Here is a 13,348-nt window from a genome sequence, read left to right as displayed (position 1 = left end):
CTAACACCTGCCCTGGTAGCAGGAGCCCGCTCCACAAGGTGCACACATGCCAGTGCTCACTGCCAGATTCCCAGTGCATGGGGCGCTGCACACGCTGCCTGTCACCGGCCGGGAGCCAGACACACAGAGGTCACCGCACACGACCCCACCCCGGGAGCTGCTGACACCTGAGGGAAGAAGACAAGAGTCCTGAGGCCTGGCTGGTCACCACCCTACCCAGCCATCTCCCCAAGCCTGTGTGATTGGTCGAGTCCTCCAAGGAGCCACAAAGAGCCCTTCATTATAGTTTTGAAGCCTTGGAGAAAACCTCAGCCCGGGAGCCAGAAGGCCTGGGCTCTGCTTTGTCATCTTGGACAAATCCTTCCCATGCTCTGGTCTCGGTTTCCTCTCTTCTAACACGTTGACATTATGCTGAGATCCCTTGGAGTGACTTCTTTCCTCTTTTCTAAACTCATTCATGTTGTGAGGCTCTTCCTGAAAGCTAACTGCAGTCTCTCCAGCTGGCTGCATGAGCAACCAATTCGCCATACTGGGGAATGATGGGGAACATACTTTCCAGGGTCTCTGTATACCCAAGCCAGGAGTTGCTCAACCACCATTTTTTTTCCTTTTCAGGGTTCAAGATACTTACAGACATTCACAGCGCCAACACCTTCACACAGCCTGAGTCAAGGAAAAAATGGGGAGAAGAAGAGAAAAGGAAACAGAATGAGACCATAGACTTCCCCTAGGTGCCAACAAGGCTCATTTTTAGATGTTCCTGATCTGTACTTCATGCCTTTGCACAATTGAGGGAAGGATGTCTTGCTGGCAGGTTAGTAATGCTGGGCATTACTATTTAGCAACTTGCTTTTGCCTTCATCTGTCTGCCTTTGTGCAGTATCCAGCCTGAACAACCTTATCTGGCCAAGCTGGACAGGCTCAGCCTTAGAAAAAGGAGTTTTCTTGAGCACACAAGGATTAGAAATTGGTCCAGGGGAAGTGACCTCCTAGAAATTAGGAAGGTGAGGATTATGGAAACGTTAAGGGTGGAGGGTTCTTAGGAAGATCTCGGCCAGAGACCAAGTCCTGTAGGGCTAGTCCTAGTAGGTCACTGGGCTGTGGACCTAACGAACTTTGCATGGTGAAAGCAAGATGCCCCAGGTCCAACCCTGTGTGAACTGGTATGAAGTCCAGTCTATCTTGGGACTGGTTTGGGGGCCAGCAGTAGGCTGGGACTCACCTCTGCTCTTCACCTTCCAGCAGGCGCCTGTAGGTGGCGATCTCGATGTCCAGGCCCAGCTTGGAGTTCATCACCTCCTGGTACTCCTTCAGCAGGCAGGCCATGTCCTGCTTGGCCTTCTGCAGGGCACCCTCCAGCTCGGCCAGCTTGCAGCGGGCATCATTGAGGGCCGCCTCACCCTGCTGTTCAGACTGGGTCACTGCGGCCTCCAGCTTGGTGTTCTGGGGGTCCAGGAGAGAATGAGGTAGATCATGAATGTTGGGTTACTTTGTCCATTAACTAGAAGAACCCAGTCTCTACCAACTGGAGAGACTAATAATGAAAAAATCTCATTGGAGACTGGATAATAAGAATGAACTAGGGCTCAAGTTGGCTGTGTGGCACAGGCCAGGCCCCCACCTCCTCTGCTCTTGGGCACAGCTGCCCCATACCTGGCACTTGGCATTCTCAATCTCAGCTGTCAGCCTCTGGATCATGCGGTTCAGCTCATTCATCTCCTCCCTGGTGCGGCGCAGGGTCTCCCCATGTCGGATCACTGTGGCCTTGATCTCCTCACACTGGAGAGAAACAGGGGTGCCCATGGGCTCACGTTGGACAGTACTCAACCTACCCAACCAGCCAATGGCATCCCTGACGTGAACCCTGCCTGAGAGCTGTTGGCCCCTCCCTTCCCATCCCACCTGCTCCTTCTCACTGTCTAGAAGGCAGCATCCTGGAATAGTTACCTTGCTGCGGTACCAAGACTCAGCCTCAGCCCTGCTGCGGGTGGCAATGTCATCATACTGAGCCTTGATCTCAGCCACAATGCAGTCCATGTTGAGGTCCCGGCTGTTGTCCATCTTGACAATCACTGAGGTGTCTGAGATGTGGGCATGGAGGACACGGATCTCCTGCAGGAGGACGGGGGTAAAGGACAACAGAGCTTTTGGAGAATGCATCCCTACCAAACAGACTTCAATGCAACTGGACAGTCACCCTGGCCCTGTTTCTTGCCACTTCATGCAACCCCATGATCAGAATCCACTGCCCAATCCCTTTCCCACACTCCACTTCCACCCAAACCATTGTCTTCTGTGCTGGTTGCCCTAGGCCTCAGTCCAGCCCCCACCCCTCACCTCTTCATAGAGTCTCCTGAGGAAGTCAATCTCCTGGGTCAGTGCCTCTGAGTTGGCCTCCAGATCAGACTTGCGCAGGTAGGCACAGTCCACGTCCTGGGAAGGGAGGGCAAAGTGTGAGTCTCAAGGGGCCTTGCTGAAGACCCCTCAAAATTGTCTCTCTTCTCGCCCTTCCATTGCAGCCCAGGGCAGAAGGAACCCCAAGCTCCTGAGGCTCCATCACAGGCAAAGGACTTACATAGATCATCTCTCCCATTATCTTCCTGCTGGGCCCAGGCAGACTCCAGCCCATAAGGACAAATTCTTCATACACTCACAGATACTACCTGCCGTTCAGTCCACTCCATGAAATAGCTCCCCCTCTGTCTTCTTGTGTATACTCTTTTGTCAAGGGAGGCTCAGAAGACCACCTGACCCTGACCTGCCTCTCAGCAGCCCAGGTCAAGGCCTCAAGTTCACCTGGCATGCCTAGATCTGCCCATGTTCTCTTAAACAGTGGCATCTGGCTCTGATTGAAGTCAGTTATAAACAGTACTGGGTAGAACACACTGACCCTCAAGACACAGAAGCCCCAGTTCTATGAGATTCCAGGCCAAACCACAACCTCTGAGGCAGAATATGACAGCCAGGGGTCAAGGTAGACATCTACTGCCCCAGGGCAGGCATCACCAGACATCCCAGAGCCCTGGCTACAACACGGAGTGCCATCCTGATGTGCAAGCTGCTTGCTCCCCACCCTGAGGCTGAGCACTTGAGACTCCAGGAGGATCTGCCTGCCCCTCCCCGCCCACCAGGGTCCCAGGAAGCTCTTCCCATTCCCTGCAGTACTTGCCTTCTTCAGAGCCACAAACTCATTCTCAGCTGTGGCCCTCAGGGAAACTTCCTCTTCATACCTGAGATGGGAGGGAAGGGATATCAGAGAAGGCCAGTCTCCCCCAACCTCACTTCCTGGCCTGACTGGGGCTTGAGCAGGGGCTCCCTGTGCACTCTGCATGGGGGAGGGGGGGTGGAGAGGCTCATCTGGAATGCCCCAGGCTCTTTGCCAAGGCTGCTGTGAGGTCAGCTCAGAGGACAGACGAGGACTCCTGATCCCCTGTGCTAGAAGCAGCCATTGCAGCCTCTGGGCCCTGCAGTGCCAGCCTCCCTTCACCTAGATTCTGGTTCCAGGTCTAGGGTGGGGACCCAGAGGCCTCAGGACTCAGCACCCAAAATGCTATGTCCCCAGAGCCTGAGACCTGTTGTTTCTCAGCCCGTGGGCTGGATGTGATCAGGGGCTGTGGGTATAGGAGCCTGAGACTCAGCAAGGGAATGAGGGAGCTATGTGGTTTGCTTTTCCAGAGAGCAGGGTCTCAGTCCAGGGTGGCAAGGCTGAGCGGGACCAGAATCTTCTGAGACCCTCAGCATGCAGCAGGCAGATGTTGGGATTTGACCTCCATAGAATAGTGGTTCCTGGAGCTCCCTGGGCCTGGCTGGGCTGCACACTGCCTCCCTCCTCCCTCTCCCTGTCAGTGCCAGGTTTGAAGCTAAGCCATCAGCTGGGTAAACCACACTCACTTCTTCTTGTAGCCCTCCATCACTTCCTGCACATTGTTGAGCTCTGCAGCCAGCCTCCCACTGTCAGCCTCCACAAACTCAGCCTCCCTCCTCAGCGTCTCGATGTAGCCCTCGAACAGAGGCTCCAGGTTGCTCTCGCAGCACTTGCGGTTCTGGTAGAACTGCCACTTGGTCTCCAGCAGCTTGTTCTGCTGCTCCAGGAAGCGCACCTGTCACCCAAGATACAGCCCAAGATAACATTGATTGAAAGGAGCTCCAGGAAATGGAAACATTCTTTTTCTTTTTCCTTTAGCTGTTTTTGTTTTCTTCTTTTCTTTGCTTATCTATGTGTTTGGAAGCATCAGGGATGGTAGGGAAGTTGAAGGGACAAAGGGCCAACAGGTGAATCAATGGTCCTCACTAGACACTGTTTTGAAAATGAACTCTACAACCTGTGGTGGGGATTAGAGGAAAAACCTGAGAGAGAGCGAGGGAAGGGATGACATTGTCCAAAAAGAAATGTAATCTTTACCTGACTTATCTAACTTTAACTCCTCTCTTTTTTTTTTAGCATTTTCAAATAAGAATAATGAAAAATACTTTTAAAAAAGATACAACCTGTCTTCTCCAGAGGAATCTGAATACCCAGAGTCCTTCTTGTGTATGCTTGCCATCAGTCTCAAAAACTATGTACATCAGGGCTTAACCACCTCAACACCTAGAAGGCCTTCCTTTCACAAACTTCTGTCTCTTCAAATGTGTCACAAGAAGTACTTAGACCAGCTGAGTCTAGATTCCTCTGCCACTTGCTAAAAAGCATGATCTTGGATGGGCTCTAGTGGCTCATGCCTGCAATCTAGCTACTCAGGAGGCTGAGATCTGAGGATCACAGTCAAAAGCCAATTCTGGGCAGGAAAGTCCATAAGAGTCTTATCTCCAATAAACAACTCCGAAAGCCAGATGAGGCACTGTGGCTCAAAGTGGTAGAGCACTAGCCTTGAACAAAAGAGCTCATGGACAGTTCCCAGGCCCTGAGTTCAAGACCCATGAACTACAAAAAAAAAGAAAAAGTGTGATCTTGGACAGAGTGCTAGTGTGGCATGGGGTTCAGGTACCCCTCATTGTGAGGATTAAGGAAGTCCTGGGAGAAAAAAATACACCTCCCCCAGACAGATGGACAGTGATCCAAACCCAGAATGGCATGATGGGAGGGCAGTTGGAGTGGGGTCCCCTGGGATGCTTTGTACCCCACCCAGGCCTGGCAGCTCATCTGGATCTCCAAGGCAGGGAGGAGCTTTGCACTTCACATTAAATTATTGTAGACTCCTAAGCTCCAAGAAAATTCTCACATCCATCTTCCTGCCACTAGGTTGGTTGACTCAGATTCTTTTGACTAATAACTTTGTCACCCCCATCACCCATTGAAACTTCTCTCTCATGCTAGCTTTAGTTTAGTTTCTCATCTTACAGGATGTGTGTGTGTGTGTGTGTGTGTGTGTGTGTGTGTGTGTGCGCGCGCGCGCATGTATATTTTGCAGTTCTTTCTGCTACTTCCTAATGACAATCTTGTCTCTCAGTCCTCAGACCATGGCCACAGGCTGGCTGGCTGCCTGGGTTTCAAGAGGATGGCTGCAGACTTGCGTTGGACACTGCTCTGTAGATGATGCCTGCCTTGCCCCATGAGGACGAGGCCTGTGTCCACTGCTTGCCGCTGTGTGTTGAGCCCCAGCTGAAGTAGCTGGGGAGGGCTTACCCCGACTCTCAATGGGGGAGGGAGGTGGATCAAAGTAGCTCTCTGTGATCCACCCAGGAGAGATGCTTTTAGGCCATCTTTGGGGTCACAACCTCTGCCCTTGATATAGGGAGCTGCTTGGCTTCAAATGTAGCAAACCCCACGAGCTTTTGCTCACTGGGCAGTGTCATTTGCTGTTCCAAAGGCTCTGCCTCTACCTCCCCTGTGTGTTTTCAGTTTGTTACCCCCCACATCTATCCCATCCCAATCAGGCTGGCAGCTCCTGATGCTATTTTTGTCTTTTTGTCTATGACAACCACTCATGTATACATATATATACATACATACATACATATGTAGGAGCTTACATGGGCAGATGCTTACTTCTGAGTTCCCCTATAGTATCTAGCTCTGGGTGGGAGCTCAGGAACTTACCTTGTCGATGAAGGCAGCAAACCTGCTGTTGAGACACTTGATCTGCTCCTTCTCCTCATGCTTCACGCACTGCGCATTGGGGTCGATCTCCAGGTTGAGGGGCGTCAGGAGGCTCTCGTTGACAGACACGGTGGTGATGCATGGGGGGCTGGGCCCGCAGACGCCCCCTGAGCGGTAGCCGAAGCTGCGCCCATAGGAGCCAGAGCGGAAGCCCCCGCAGACGCTGTGGCTGCCGAAGCCTCCGGAGAGGCCGCGGTAGCAGGAGATGCCGCGGTAGGGGGCGGCGGTGATGCAGCAGCGGGCTGGCCGAGGTCCACAGGCCGAGGCGCAGCTGAAGTTTCCAGCACGGAGTCCACAGGTCATGGTGGTGGAGAAAGCAGGTGTCTGAGCAGTGGAGAAGTTGGCAGGGAAGGAGCCAAGGCTCTGTGCTCCCTAGGTTGTGGCAGGCCCTTTTATGTGTCAGGAAAACTGGCATTAAAAGGGGTGGCAAGGAGACAATAGCTGTGTTTTATTAGCTTGGCATCACCTCGGCCTCTTAAGCTCCAACCCGCTTGCCTCTTCTGTGGCTGTGTCAACAATGCTGGGCCACAGGCCTGTTTCATCTTCAAAGCCCTTTACAAGCTTCCTCCAGGCCTCTCCTGGTCCCCTGCCCACCAAAGAGAAGGGAGAGGGGCTGGGCCAGAAGCATGTTCCAGGTGCACCAAGGGGCAAGGCCTCTCTCCCAACTCCTTTCCGGAGGGGGCTTAGCTGGCCCATGGATCTTCCACCTGTGGCCTGACCTGGGTTGGAGCCGAAGGGCTGTCCTTCCCAAAGAGCCCCCTGATCTAGGTTTCTCTGTGTCTCCAACACAGGGAAATAAGAATCATCTTCAAGGACAAGATCAGCCTGTTCCTGCCATGTTCTTGCTCAGGGCTGGGAGAAGGGGGTTGAGGATCTGGGAGAATTGGACATGATCCATGCATTTGGGATTTTTCTAGCTGGGACACCAGTGGGGACATGGGAGAAATTGAGTTCAGAAAGCTCAAGACAGGACCACCAGGGCTGTTCTGAGTCTGGGATGTCATGGTGAACGGGAGTTCCAGGCTTGGACCAGGGGGAGCAGCAGCTTGAGGAGAGTGGAGAGCTGGGTTTGAGAAGGACAGAAGTGGGGGGGATGCTGGTACAGGATCGAGGGGACCTGAGCATCCAGTCCAGCTTGATTCAGACACAGAATCCCCATTCCTCAGTTCGCCAGAGCACCCTGGTGGAGCTCTCTCAGGCTGCTGTAGCCATGGTGCTCTGCTCTGAGATAGAAGCGTGGAGCCAGGTGTTTGGGGAACAAGGGGGTGACATGGACTTGAAGCAACATCATTTAGCTAATGGGGAAGGAGAGAAGCCGTGGAGGAAGGGAAAGCTCCCATGATGTCCCGGCTGAAGCACTAGGGGTCTAGGGGGCCTCTTTAGGCTCTCAGCAAGGCTTGGTGAGGGAGGTGGACTGAAGAAAGTGCTGGATTGGGGGTCCTGCGGTCCTTCTGTTGGTGAAAGAGGGCTGGGATCTTATGTGGCTGTCCCTAACACCAACCTCCTTTAATCTGGCATTCATTCCTTTGGACTAGAGCAGGTGGTAGCTTTGATGGACCGACAGACACAAGCTTTCCTCTAGCCTGAGAATGTGGGCCCATAAATCTCCCGAGTGCCTGTCTTTTGGCCCACCTTTGAAAACAACTCCTTTGATGGAGCCAAACACTGGCCCAAGGTGAGCTAAAAATAACCCTCTTTGCCTTTCCCTGTAGCCCTCCCCACTCCCTCTCAGAGTAGAGGTTTGGGGACAAGAGAGAGAAGGCATCTTTTGTGATGCTATGGAAATGTCAGGGAGTTGGACCCCATCTGCCCCATAAGTGGAGGAAAGGAACCCCTACTGCCTCCAATGGGCCCTTTAGTCTTGGGCCTGGGGTACCAGCTATGGAGTAGGGACTTCCAGTGGGGTTTGGAGTTGACTATCTCAATTCTGTGAACTTGAACTCAAAAAGAGCCATGCACATCTCCTTGAGCTGGGGAAGCCATGGCAGTGCCCACTCATGTCTGGACTGGAACGGATATGGCACAAATGACAAGGTTTGGGTTAGAGATGCTCAGGGGTAGAGCACTTAGCTAGCATGCTCAAAGCCCTGGGTTCCATTCCTAGCACCGCAAGGGGGCAGGGGCCAGGGGCAGGAAGGGGAGAAGAAAGAAAGACAGGGTTTGAATTCTTAGCTTTGAGATCAAGCACCAGCTACTTCTCAATTTCTCTGCCTATAAAAACCTCAGTGACTTGCTGGGAGCTAGGGGCACATGCCTGTAATCCTCGCTACTCAGGAGGCTAAGATCTGAGAATCAAGGTTCAAAGCCAGCCCGGGCAAGACAGCCCAAGGGATTCTCATCTCCAGTTAACTACCAAAATGCCAGAAGCAGAGCTGTGGCTCAAATGGTAGAGTGTTAGTCTTGAGCACATATGATCAGGAACAGCACCTAGGGTCTGAGTTCAAGCCCCAGGACTTCCCTACCCCCAAAAAACAAAACCACAAAAACCACAAAACACAACTCAATGACTGTGTTGGCATCGGGAGGAGGAAGCAGTGGGAGGGGCCACCCCGCCCTCACTCCATGCCTATGCCATGACTGGGTCTTGGTTGCCCCTGGTCTGGAGGACTTTGCAAAGGGACAATGTCACTGGCCAATGAGACTCCAAGTGACTGTGCCGGGGTCAGCAGAAAACAGTGATGGCTTTACAAGACAGTCATTGGCCACCTCAAAAAAACCTAAATTACAGTTCCCATGTGTAAGTGAGCCAGAACAAAGCACGTTGCAGGCCTGTAGACAGGAAGTTGACAAAGGGCAGTGACAGCCCCCCCCCCCCCCCCACACCTTGGCTGGCCTACTCACCCTGGCTCCTGACTATGATTGGTTCTGGGCCTGATCAAGGCTTGGATAAAGGCTGGTTCACTCATCAAGGCCTGGGCTCTGGACCTGCTTCTCTGGAGACTAGCCTGGGTTGGCCAGTGGTTGACTTGTCCTCACCGCCTGGGAATGACTGTTTGTTGCTAGCCTGGCCTTTTGGTTCTTGCCTATCTCTTTGGCCTGCAACTATTACTTGGCTGTATTCCAAACTGTGTTTTTCCCCCTGTGGGTATCTGGCTGGCTGGCTAGCTCAGAGACCAAGAAGAGTTTCTTTCCTGAATATCCAGGAGTATTTGCATTTTTTTTTTGGGGGGGGGGTCTGGTCGTGAGGCCTGAACTCTGGGCCTGGACACTATCCCTCAGCTCTTCAGCTCAAGGCTAGCGCTCTACCACTTGAGCCACAGCGCCACTTCTGGCTTTTTTCTTTTTGCTTATGTGGTGCTGAGGAATCAAACCCAGGTCCTCAGGCATGCAAGGCATGCCCCAGCATTTGCATTTTTTATTTTTACCTTTTGTGAAAGGAAATTTGATTAGTTAGCCTGGGATGGACATTAGTGAATATATCTTTGTGTGATTTCCACTAGTTTCCTTAAAACAAAATTGTTAGCCAGGTGCCAGCAGCTCACACCTGTAGTCCTAGTTACTCTGGAGGCTGAGATCTGAGGATTGAGATTTGAAGCCTGTCTGGGCAGGAAAGTCCATGAGATTCTTATCTCCAATTAACCACCAATGGAGTTATGGCTTAAGGGCTAGAGCACTAGCCTTGAACACCAAAGCTCAGGGGCAGCACCTATAACCTGAGTTCAAGTCCTAGGACCACTACAAAAACAACACAATACAATAAAACAAAAAAAAAATCCCTAAATTGCTAAGTGCCTAGCTGGCTGTAAGAGTTGCTTTCCTGTGGGGGACTTCTGCAGTGAAGCAGAAAGCCTTGCAAATGCTTCCTCATCTGCAAAGTCAGGGATATGACAGTGTCGCCCTGGATCCCCATGATGATGAATGAATAGCTGGTGTGTATGTGAATACCCAGAAAGTACTGACCAGAGAGAGCTGGGGCCCTGCCTGGAAAGGACCAGCTCCTGGACCTCCACTTACCTCTCTTCTCCAAACCTCAACACCTTCCAGGTTTGCCTTCTGGCCTTGATGTCACAACCAGGAAGGCTGGTGGGCTCCGGTTGAGGACAAGTGTCACTGTCACCTATCCAACAAGTGCTTATTACAGCAGAGAATGGAAGGGGGGGTTACTACACGCCCTTCGTCCTCAGTGAGCACACATGCCCCACTTAAGTGGAGATTACAGCAGTTCCCCAACGCAGGCCAATGTGTGCTGTCATGGGCTGAGAAGCAGCATCCTGCTGGAGGTGAGGCTTGGAGGAAAGCCGGCCTGAGCTGTGCTATGGAGGACAGGCAGAGAATATCAGAAGGGCAGAAAGGGGAGAGGATACCAAGCAGTGCATGGCAGACATGCACAGAAAGGGTCACAAGCCAGTAGACGTCCTGGAGGAAGTCACTCCTGAAGGTAGAACCCCAGACCTACTCCAAATGAGGATCCCAAGCAAGGCCTGTAGTCCAGGCCATCCTGTCTATAATACACTGGGATTCCTGGCTCAGAAAAGGCATCTTTGTGTTGGCATTGGAAGAAGGGAGCTAAGACTAGCATGATTTTCACATTACAGGATTAGTGACCTAGAAAATACAACACAACTATAATAAACTGCAGACAGGGCAGCACAAGTGGAAAAATGCTGCTAGAGATACAAGATCACTTCATAAAAATTAAAACACTTTTCAATGACCAGTGATTGCCAAACAGAAATCAATGGAAAACAGGATATCATTCCCAAGAATGATTTTTTAAAAAAGCATGACATATTTACAAGATAAGTTTACAACTATGCATAGGATTTTTAAGGAGACCTATGTAAAACTCTGTTATTGAAAAAGTATACAAGGAGCTCTGGTTAAATGGCTTTATACAATGTTTAGGAATACTTTGGCCTAATGTCTTAAAGATTTAAAAACCTCTCTACATTAATTTGTAAATCAGTGTAAATCCAATAAAAATCCAGCTTGATTCCTTTTGAGGAACTTGAGAAAAACCAATGTAAAATGTATATGAAAGAGCTGAGTGCTATGGCTTATATCCGTGATCCTAGTACTTGGGAGGACTGTGGTTCTCAGCTACCCTTACGGTCTTCTTTTTCTCTCCCCCTCCCCCCCCAAAAAAAACCAGTTTGTGAGATTCCATCTCAGCAGAAAAAGCTGGGTGTGGTTGATGGTGCACACTTCTCATTCTAGCTATCGCTGGAAGGGTAAATAGGAGGACTGAAGTTCAAGTGTGGGGTAGAGGGATAAAAAAGCAAGACTCTGCCACAAAAATAACCACAGCAGCTGAGTACCAGTGGCTCACACCTTTATTTCTAGCTAACTCAGGAGGCTGAGATCCTAGGATCTCAGTTCAAAGGCAGAAAAGTCCTTGAGATTTTTATTCAGTTCAGTCGTGGGGCTGAACTCTGGGCCTGGGCGCTGTCCCTCAGCTCTTCAGCTCAAGGCTAGCGCCCTACCACTTGAGCCACCACACCACTTCTGGGTTTTTCTGTTTATGTGGTGCTGAGGAATCGAACCCAGGGCCTCATGCATGCGAGGCAAGCACTCTACCACTGAGCCAACTTCCCAGCCCTTTTGAGATTTTTTAAATCTCTAATTAACCATCAAAAAGTGGGAAGTGGAGGTATGGCTTGAGTGGTAGAAGGGCCCTGGGAGACCAGCTAGAGAGCCTCCCTGGGGGCCAGCTTGGGACAGGTGGTGGAAACAGAGATGCAGAAATGAACTTTTAGGGGAGATAACGGTGTTAACAGATAGTAGTAGGGGCTGGGGGAAAGAAGACTAGGGGTCAAACTCTGCTCAGGAAGCTAAAGAAATCACAGGGCATGCTGATCAACCTGGGAGGGCTTCTTGTAGGAGAAACGCTTTCCCAGATGTTGGCACTGGCTGCCTTCTGATGTCAGGGAGAGCGCCCTCTAGTGGGACATGGAGGCAGTTGAGCAGTCTTTTTTTTTTTTTAATTGTGTAGGTGATGTATAAAGGGATTCCTGTTACATAAGTCAGGTAATGAGTTTATTTCCTTATGAACAGTGTCACCCTCTCCCACATTTTCTCCAAGTTTTTTTCCCCTCCTGATTCCCCTCCCCGCAAGTTGTATAGTTCATTTCCAACATAGTATCTAGGGAGTATCACTTCTGAAATAGTTCACTCTGTCCCACTGTTTCTGTGTTTTCCCTTCCCCTCCCCAAATCAGATAAACTTACAAACAAGACAAAGGGAACAGCCATATAATTCAGTGACAAAAGAGAATAAACAAAAGAAAAAATGAAAAAAGAACCTCAAACAGTACAATAAAAAAAACTCTCGCTTCCATTTCTTGGAGTTCATTTGGATATGATCATATGCACATAGCTATTGAGCCCTTGTGAGCCTCTCCTAAAAATATTCTCCTTTGGTCTTACTGTGTGAATGTTTACAATCCTGTTTATCATTTCCAAGTATAATTCTTGTTTTTGTTTTTTTTTTTTTTTTTTTTTACTATCCATTGGTCTTACTTGTAGATTTATAGACACATTCTAATTATTACTAATGAGAGAAACCATGCAATCTATGTTTCTTTGGGTCTGGCTTACTTCATCTAATATAATATTTTCCAGTTCTTTCCATTTCCTTATGAATGGGACAATGTCATTCTTTCTGATGGAAGCATAGAATTCTATCGTGTATATATAGCACATTTTCTTGATCCATTCATCCACTGAGGGGCATCTGGGTTGTTCCATAGCTTAGCTATGGTAAATAATGCTGCAACGAATGTAGTTGTTCTGGTAGCTTTAGTGTGGTCTTGTTTGTGATCATTTGGGTAAAGGCCCAAGTGTAGGATTGCTGGATCATAAGGGAGCTCTATGTTTAGCTTTTTGAGGAAACTCCATACTGCTTTCCAGAGTGGCTGAACAAGTTTACAGTGTAATAGTGTTCCCTTTTGGCCACATCCCTGCCGGCTCTGTTATTGTTACTTTTCTAGATATGAGCATCCTAACTGGATGAGGGGGAATCTCAATGTTGTTGTGATTTGCATTTCTTTTATGGCTAGAGATGTTGAATATCTCCTCATGTGTCTATTGGCCATTCTTACTTCTTCTGAGAAGTCTTTAAGTTTTTTAGCCAATTTATTAGTTGGGTTGTTGTTTCTTTGAGGAGTTGTTTTTGAGGGGTTTAATTTTTGAGCTTTAAGTATATTTTAGATATGAGGCCCATGTTTGATGTATACGTAATAAAGATCTTCTCCCATTCTGTGGGCTTTCCATTGATCTTGCTAGCTATGTCCTTTGCTATGCAGAAACTCTT

General features: G+C 49.8%; 1 protein-coding gene across 1 annotated transcript; it reads right to left on the bottom strand.

Annotated features, from left to right (window-relative positions):
• Krt83 (keratin 83) lies at positions 1-6,406 on the bottom strand. Its single transcript, XM_042668778.1, has 9 exons — positions 6,038-6,406; positions 3,892-4,100; positions 3,170-3,230; positions 2,338-2,433; positions 1,948-2,112; positions 1,654-1,779; positions 1,223-1,443; positions 632-663; positions 1-167 (listed from the first exon to the last, which is right to left on the bottom strand). Exons 1-9 carry the CDS (start codon positions 6,398-6,400, stop codon positions 1-3), a joined length of 1,440 nt encoding a protein of 479 aa, XP_042524712.1. The 5' UTR covers positions 6,401-6,406.
• Between the last annotated feature and the right edge of the window lie 6,942 nt (positions 6,407-13,348).

Source organism: Dipodomys spectabilis, unplaced genomic scaffold, assembly GCF_019054845.1.
Source record: "Dipodomys spectabilis isolate Male_0828 unplaced genomic scaffold, ASM1905484v1 ptg000477l, whole genome shotgun sequence".
NCBI classification, from domain to species: domain Eukaryota; kingdom Metazoa; phylum Chordata; class Mammalia; order Rodentia; family Heteromyidae; genus Dipodomys; species Dipodomys spectabilis.
The sequence above is the reverse complement of the archived record's forward strand: the minus strand, read 5'-3'. Positions and strand labels throughout refer to the sequence as shown.

Coding starts and splice junctions, on each gene's coding strand:
- Krt83 (XM_042668778.1), bottom strand. CDS start 6,400: ATGACCTGTGGACTCCGTGCTGGAAACTTCAGCTGCGCCTCGGCCTGT. Junction 4,101..6,037: donor TTGCTGCCTTCATCGACAAG/GTAAGTTCCTGA, acceptor CTTGGGTGACAG/GTGCGCTTCCTGGAGCAGCA. Junction 1,444..1,653: donor TTGAGAATGCCAAGTGCCAG/GTATGGGGCAGC, acceptor CTGGACCCCCAG/AACACCAAGCTGGAGGCCGC.